Genomic DNA, 8,524 nt, shown 5'->3' with positions numbered 1-8,524 from the left:
AAAATATTGACTTTATGCTCAGGGGGACGTAGGGAAATTTTTCTGCATGACTGAGATTAAATGTAAATCCAGCTTCATGGTTCAAGCTGGTTAATAACAGGTTCAATTAAACACAACCAACGGTGCAATGATTGTTCAGCCAAAAGGAACTCAAGCAACCAGCTCTGGTTTAACATTACAACACTTTTTGGGGGTTTGGGTTGGCTTTTCCAAAATCCTTTTCCAAGTGAAGCTGATTTTTTTAATTGCCATATGGATGAGCATCATGTACCTTTGAGATGTATGTTCTCTGTGAGTTGCTTCTCTAGCAATTCCAGTGTCAGGACAGCTGCTGAGATAATTTTTAGCTGCTCTCTAATGACATCCTCATCCTTCAGAGGAGAAGGAAAGGTGCTTTTAACAGAAGTTAGAACTTTTGAACTAACTTTGGAACTAAAAACAGCCCCAGGAGAGAGAAACAAAGAAAGGAAAAAGAAGAAAAAGATACCAGGGCAAGTTCAAAGTAAGGAGGAGTTCTGAGAAACATAAGGAAAATATTCTAAAGTATTTAATATTTTAATTATTGTTATATAGAGGAGAAAAGTAATTCATCTTGGGAGAAGCTTTGTAATATTAGAATATCATATTTTGAATTCCTTTAAATTACGTTTAATTTTTAAAGGCACATTTCAGGAGTGCTCCCCTGGTCGGGCTGTGGCTGGAACTTCACTGAAAAAGTAAAACATGAATGTTAGTGCAGTGTAAATTAATAACCACCGCAGCCTGATGCAGCCAGCTTGTGAGACCACACCTCACATCTTTCTTCTTCAGCCTGGAAGAAAACCCTTTAATAAGTTTACATGGAACAGGCCTTTCTGTTTCCTGTGGGCTGTTGCAGACCTGCCAGATCATCTTTTAAATCACCAGCTTCCAGGCTGGCACAAGGCTCTGTCTGCGCAAAAAGCTTTCAAGGTCAGAACTGAAGTGCCCATCAGCCTCCCAGGGCAAGAACAAGCTGTGCCAGGATTGTACAGAGGGGGAGTTAGTGCGAAGTGATTGTTAAAAGGCAGAAGAAATGGTGACTCAAAGAAGGGTTTGGTGCTTTTCCCTGGGTTTATGTATCTAGAGAGCTAACCCTGCAAGCAATTATCACTAATTTCTGTGCAAACCAGCTCCAGGAGAGAGAAGTGTGAGTAAGACAATGTTAAAAATGAGTCTTTGGTATCTCTACAATTACATACCCATTAAGGCTGTGTCATGAACCCAAGAAGTTGGGTCACCCACTTCCCTGGTAAGGAGCTACTGTAAGGAAGGTGGTGCAAGTGAGGGATAGCAATGACCATCCTGTGATTAACATGCAGGAATGGAAGTCCTGAAGGAATAGATTTTGGGGTGGCTATACTAGGAGGCTTACTACATACCCTAAGCCCACACTTCATCTGACTTTAACATGAGCTCAAATGCTACCTGATGTAAAAGTTTTAGTAGCATTTGTTATTTGGTACTTTAGTTCTCTGAGTATTTATAGTAAAAGTACTATGAGCTCTCCTCTTTAAGGGGTTGTAATCTCAGTTATCTCAGGCACTACCATTGCTAAAAATAACCTCCTTGACATCGAGGAGTTGGCTGTTTAGTAACATAGAAACTATTGCAACATCATGAGATTTGCTGCTAGTGGAAGTATTTCATGTGCAGACCAACTTAACTGTTTAATTTTCAGACTAACTCTTTAATACTGCACCATGTAGATAATTCAGGCAGTGCTCAAATGTCCATTATGTAAATTCTACCTCAAAGTATATTTTAAGAATAATTTAAACACATTAGTATAAAATTCAATTCATTTTATTGTCATCTAGGTTAAAAGGCATTCAAATGAGTAATTTTGCTAAACAACATTGCTACATGAATAAGAAAGACAAGCCAGAAGATGTCTTACCTTTCAAAGACCTGGCCCATCAAGTTGCTACCTGAAGTTAAGCTTTCATCTCTAGCTTCTCACGATTGATTTCTACCCGGATGACTTGTACACACCGTATTCCCGTTGCTGGGATCCCTCCGTGGAACAGCCTGACCTGACCAGCAGATGTCCCCAGATTCAAAATAACCCGTTACAGCTTCAGAAATCTTTGGCATCCTTTTGAACGTGCCAAAGCCCAACACACCAGAGGCCACCAACACTTTCGCTGCTTATTTACCTTGTAAAACCCGACGTTCTGAGCTAGCAAATACTTTTCTGCTGGCACAAAGCGCCCTTATTGTTGTAGAAAAATTGCCTGGCTGTTGGTTCACTTGTTACAGTACGCTGCCTATTCATTGACAGCCCCTTGTGAAAACCTTTCTTTTCAGAAGCACTCTAGCATTTTTACCCCTGAAAGAGCACCACCACCACCCCCAGTATGACCTGTAACACTCTTGGGAGTTTAGATCTAAGAGGCAAGACTTCTTCCAAACTAGGATCAATGACTGACTTGGGTATTGTTAAAACTCACAAACTGCATTTTTCTGGCACGCCAAATACTGCTCTTCTCCACAAACTCTTTTAAAGCTACAGAGCTTGCAGTAGGTTATAGATGCAAGAGGATTATTTGTGGGGAAGGAAAGAGGAGAGCCAGATTAGTAAGAGGTGTAGGAGACAGACTGAGCCACGCGATCAAGCTGTGCCTTTTCTCCCTACAAACACCATTTAACATATTTAACTGCATCTAATTCTTCACAGAACAGACTAGACTAGTGTGTAGGAGCAAGATGACTTGGAAGAGAGAGCATAAGCAATTACAGGTTCGTTTGGAATCCTTCTACCTGTTTCTGGAGGGATGAGGGGATTACCCAGCACGTCCTTATCTATACCTCCCGCCTTGAACTCTGGTGATGTCTGAGGTGTAAACCTACAAAGCTGTCAGCCTACTGTACTTGTACTAACCTGCAGATGTAAACCCACCAGGTTACACTGGTGTTTCTGAGCAGGAGGGCTATTCACTGGTCGGGAGCGGGAAGATCCTCTTTTCCCAAGCAAACTCCTGAAGAACACCTTTGGATACTTGGATTTCTTGCTCAAACATCTCCATCCCTCCAAGATGCTCCTTTTATTACGGCTATACTTGCATTGTGTGCACATAGATAAAGTGGATGCTGCAGTCCTCAAGCCTGCACTCAAGAAACATTTATGTAAATGGAAAAAAGGTCATTTTCTCCCCCAGCCACAGTGTCTCATGACCAGAATGCTCAATTTCTGGTAGCGTTGCTTACATGAAGATTTCTTTCTTCTTGAGGGGGTTGGAAAGCTAATTAATGTAACTTCACAGCCAGAAGAATCCAGCACTAGTCAACACAACTACAAAAGCATGAAAACACATCTCACCCCCCATGAAGTTAAAGACAACTGCACAGAATTAGGTGAACTGGCATTGAAAGTTTATCCACTTCAGAAATATATACATTTATATAAAACGAGGATATTAACACAAAAATTTACATATTTGCAAATCTTGTATTACACAGGTAAAGACAGTGTTATGTTTTATAGGTACTGGATTACATGAGTATTTTTACAGTTTAAAAATCTTAAGAGTATATGGTTGCCAAAAAGTACTAGGTATCTGAACAGGGCCCCAGACATAGTGGGAGTGTGACTGTCACAACACAGGGAAGTCAGTTATTCCCAGAGAAAAATTTACTCTCTAAGCAGTAGGTGTAAACTCAAGAAACTAGAACTTGCTTTGATATCCATATATCGATATGCCCAAACCAGTTTTTAAATGCTTTGTTGGCTGAGCCTTCTTTACAGAATGGATCATATGAGGGCAGTGAACCACAGGGATTCTCCTTTAAAATAAAAGGAATTAGAAGCAAAATATCCAATATTACCATCGGAATCTGACATTTAAATACTGCATATTCTTTATGCACATAAAACCTATTACAGCAGGGACGGAGATCAAAAGGCTGATAATGCGTATGTCTGTGTCACTTGAAAAAGGCAGAGGCAGAGTTTCCTGCCTTGATTCCTATGCTTTGTTCTGATGTTGCATCTCTTCATTAAGGAAAATCCCTTAAGGATTAACTCCTGGTTTACTGTTTTCAGTAAACAGAACAGTAAAATGAACAGAAAATTCTTATTCTGTAATGGTTTTGTTGATGTTTTCAAAGCTGTGACCATCTAACTGCAACAAGACTAAAACTGACGTGGAAAAGGTAACAGAAAAAGTGAAGTTTATGGGTACAGATTCAGGCTGACAGAAACTTCATTCCTTCTCCTGCTTCAGGAGTGACAGAATTACAAGTCTTGTAACCATTATTAGAGTATGAGGCCATAACAACTTTGAGTCAAAGTTACTTAACAGGCCATTAAAATAAATCTATTCTTCTTATTAGAATTTAGGAATAGGGTAATTTTGGCATAAATATTAAGCCCTTGGTTTTAGGATACCTGTCCCCAAAATACTAGGGAATGAGTATCACAAGCACCCTGGTAATGCCTATCACTGATCACTTAATAGTATGTTAAAACCAGATTTGCATGCAACTACAAACAGCAATTTTAATAATGGAAAAATTCTTGGTGATCTACAAGCAGCAGACTAGGGCAGTGTGTCTGCCCTAGAACAGAACAGAATGCAGTGGGCTGACAACCTGAGCCCAAGAGACTGACCACAAACGTTTATGGAGTGGTAGTAGCATCACACTCATGGTTCCATGTTTTGTTTTAAAGAACCTTTGGTTACAGCAACGTGAGAAAAAACTGCTAGTCAGAATTTGGGGTAATCAAAAGACTCCCTCCCTTCCCCTTTGAGATTAAGTAGCCCCTTCTCTTTCCTCATACCCATTAAAAATAGTAGAGGCACCTACCCTTCCAGTTCAGAACTAAGCAATGGGGCTCCCAAGAAAGCCAAATCAGAATTATTCCATGCCCTCCTGAAGTGCATGTCACAAAGCAACATGTGGGATGCCACAGCTCGATCAGTTGGCTAGTACCCTATTGATATGGATTACTGCAGACATTGTCATCTGAAGGTTTATGTATGAAGTGGTTATGTACGAGGTGGCTTAAAAAACAACAGCCACATTTCCTGATCATCTTTACCTATAGTGAATCAAATTATTTGCATAGAAGTCTTCATTATTTACACATCAACTATACAAGTAATACAAAACTTCAGTTGAGCACCAGTGCTGACTTAAGGAGTAATACCTTCAAGTCAGAGTATTAGTATTCCCTGTCACAAGCAAATTCTGGTATGCTTTCAGAAGTTTCCCTTTTCTGTATGGGTTGTATTCAGACCACTTCTTTGTTCATGTCCATCTTCCACATTCCAAGGAGATTACTAATAGCAGCAGTTTCATAAAAGGTGTAAGTATCGTGGGCAGCTTTCACAGCGTAATCACTTCAGCTCTTTTTAAAAGAAAAGACCATGAAATCCACTGATCTGGATTATAAGGTTTTACCAAGAGTTCATTCAATGGAGGTTATGCACAATTCAGTTGTGAGTAAGTGGTTGAAACACACTCAGTTTCTGTGTGCAAACAACGGGATGTCCAGCAGTGGCAGGTGTCCACATCTCATTCAAGGGCAGTAGAGAATGTGTTTGTCCTAAAAGTCAGTGAATTATGCCAGTCATGTCACCTTGGTTTAGAGTAACCATAAGGACACCGAAGAATCAGGCTGTCATGACTAGGTAAGACATGAGTGCTGTAGTATTCGACCAGACTCCCCATGTTCAAAAACATGATGTCTGAATCCAGGTAAAACTTGCAATCCTGGTGTAAAACAAGAAAAAAAAAAAGCCACATGTATGTAATGATTGACAATAATTTTTCCAACTCAATGTTTTAATAAAGCCCTTAACATCCTCATCAGAACTAAGAAGTTCTTTCAAACAAGCTACTGCTTTGCAAACCAGTCACTTACACAAGGAAGTCCAAATTTAACGCAGGAATTTAATATTTATTCTTTTAGGATTTGACTGGAGCTGAAATTCTGATGTGAAAATTTACAGCTGGTATGTCTTTTGCCTGACACAACAACTAGAAAGCCCAGATCCGAGTCCTCAAACTCTCATCTTGCACCAAGTGTTTGTAAATCCGCTTATTTTTACTTTTAGGAATGGGGATAAGTTTAGACTTTAACTTGTTAGTTCTGATACATACCTATACACATGCACACTTTATATACACGTATACATGAAATTCATACCTGTATACACATGTATTAGACATGCCCATAGAGTGCAGCTACTGACCTTTTCAAAGATTCTGTAGTTCCTCAATTTTTCTGCAGATTCATCCCACACAACCAACACCTTGAAGGAGAAAAAATATACCATATTCAGTCTATGCTAATAAGCTCTTCTAAGTCAGTATATTAGTAAGGAATTAGTTACAATCCAGGTTAAACGAATTAAAATCACTGATGTGATGACAGTGATTATCTCAGATTTCCTTGCTTTAAGGAAAGAGCACATCTAAATTTTTAAGTGCTTTATCATATATAAGATACAGTATCTATAAATCAAAAAGGGTTTTGGGGGGTAGATTTAGCAACTGCAAGTTACCTTTCCAGCCTTGGTAGACGAGTTCCTAATACAGTACAATCCATTCTGTGGTTGTCCCCGTGGGCTACTAGCTTTAAATATCCTAAAACAGCAATTACATATATTAGCATGTTCTGAATCAGATAGGTAAAATGCCTAGATTCTTACAATTCTTATTAAAGAAATCTCTATTTCAGTTGCAATAATTCATAGTACATCATAGCTGGAAGAATTTCACTGTTCCAGCATCTGACCCAGCAAGGCAGTGCAGATCTGGCTTTCTGTCCCATTGAGCGCCCTGGCAGAACAACCTTCTCCAGATGGAGCAACATCACTTTGCAAATTGGGTGCATTTTCAGTTGACACATAAGCACCAAGCTAACTCTCCTAAACAGTGATTCCCACATTAAAGGAATTAAAACACTTTTATTGTGTTTTTAAACACAAATTGTACCTATCGACATGCTCTTTGGACTACTGATCTGTACGTTTTAAGACTTCTAAGCAACTACTTTAAAGTCATATTTTACCTTTCAACTTCGAAGGATTCAGAGGTATTAAGAAATATTGAAGCAGGCAGCCCAACCTGTAAAAAATATGAAGAAAATCAATCCCTATGTGAGTCAACGACAAGTCAAAATTCTAACAACATGTTACGCAAATAAGCTACAGCCATCAGCATTTGGAATTATTAATGGTGATTTAATCTTGACTTTGTACTTCTTCCTCCTCCTTTACATCCTACATTAAAATTGAGAACTTATCAAGGCATTCTTGAAAGCTCAACCTCCCCCCAAAAAAAAATCAACCACAGCACTGTGTCTTCAGAAAGTTAGGGGTCCCCCCCCCCCAAAAAAATGCATTTAAAAGCTTCCCAGAAGTGCACATAAACAAGAAAAAAAACCCTCTTTGAGAATGGATCATCTGCTTGCTCTTACTTTTTCATAGTCATCATCAGAATCATCATCAGGTTCCTTTGGCTTGGGGGATAGTGCTGGTTTTTCAAATGAGAAGCTTCTAAAACTCTGTCCATCTGGTGGTGATCTCCTGGCAGAAAAAGAACAAACACTGAAGGACATCTCCTCAGGAAAACAGAACAAATATACAAAAACCACTGAAGGGATGATAAAACTAGAACTGAAGAACAAGTTTCAGTTGTTCTTCAAGTCACAGACTGGTTTGGGTTGGAAGGGACCTTAGAGCTCATCCAGTTGCAACCCCCTGCCATGGGCAGGGACACCTTCCACTAGAGCAGGTTGCTCCAAGCCCCTGTGTCCAACCTGGCCTTGAACACTGCCAGGGATGGGGCAGCCACAGCTTCTCTGGGCACCCTGTGCCAGTGCCTCAGCACCCTCACAGGGAAGAACTTCTTCCCAATATCTAATCTAAATCTCCCCTCTGTCAGGTTAAAGCCATTCCCCTCCTTGTTCTGTCACTACATGCCCTTGTCAAAAGTCCCTCTCCAGATTTCTTGCAGGCCCCTTTGGGTACTAGGAGGCTGCTTTAAGGTCTCCCTGAAGCCTTTTCTTCTCCAGGCTGAACAAGCCCAGCTCTCTCAGCCTGTATTCATAGGAGAGGTGCTTCATCTTCATGGCCTCCTCTGGACTTGCTCCAACAGGTCCACATCCTTCGTATGTTCAGAGCCCCAGCGCTGGACACAGTACTCACAGATTAATTTAGGCAATCACAGATTAATTTAGGTTGGAAAGGACCTCTAGAAATCATTTAGTCCAAGCTCTGCACAAAGCAGGTCCAACTAGATCACGTAGCTCAGAAAGCTGTGCCCAGTCAAGTTTTGAGTATGTCCAAGGATGGAGATGCCACAGCTTCCCAGCAGCAACCTGTTCTGGTGTTTCATGAGCCACATGGTGAAAACCTTTTCCTAACATCTAACTGTAGTTTCCCAGGTCATGACTTCTGCCTGTTATCCTATCACTTGCAGACCTCTGAGGTCTTGCTCTGCCTTCTCCATACCCACCATTAAGTAGTTGTAGACAGCAGTGGTCTCCTACTAG

The 8,524-nt window shown here is 40.3% G+C and overlaps 1 protein-coding gene across 3 annotated transcripts in view; it reads right to left on the bottom strand.

The window, feature by feature from the left end:
- Positions 1-3,376: 3,376 nt before the first annotated feature.
- SH3BP2 (SH3 domain binding protein 2) overlaps positions 3,377-8,524 on the bottom strand; it is a 39,585-nt gene continuing 34,437 nt past the window's right edge. For 2 of the 3 annotated variants that reach the window (XM_030492799.1, XM_030492797.1), the window contains exons 9-13: positions 7,448-7,556; positions 7,040-7,095; positions 6,531-6,612; positions 6,219-6,278; positions 3,377-5,736 (exon numbers count right to left, since the gene is read on the bottom strand). In XM_030492799.1, coding sequence (XP_030348659.1) covers positions 5,599-5,736; positions 6,219-6,278; positions 6,531-6,612; positions 7,040-7,095; positions 7,448-7,556 — 445 coding nt within the window. In that variant the 3' untranslated portion in view covers positions 3,377-5,598. The remainder of the gene's footprint in view (positions 5,737-6,218; positions 6,279-6,530; positions 6,613-7,039; positions 7,096-7,447; positions 7,557-8,524) is intronic. The other variant, XM_030492798.1, reaches the window with a different exon arrangement.

This window comes from Strigops habroptila, chromosome 7 (assembly GCF_004027225.2).
Source record: "Strigops habroptila isolate Jane chromosome 7, bStrHab1.2.pri, whole genome shotgun sequence".
NCBI lineage: Eukaryota > Metazoa > Chordata > Aves > Psittaciformes > Psittacidae > Strigops > Strigops habroptila.
Note: the sequence above shows the minus strand (reverse complement) of the source record. Positions and strands in the feature narration are given on the sequence as shown.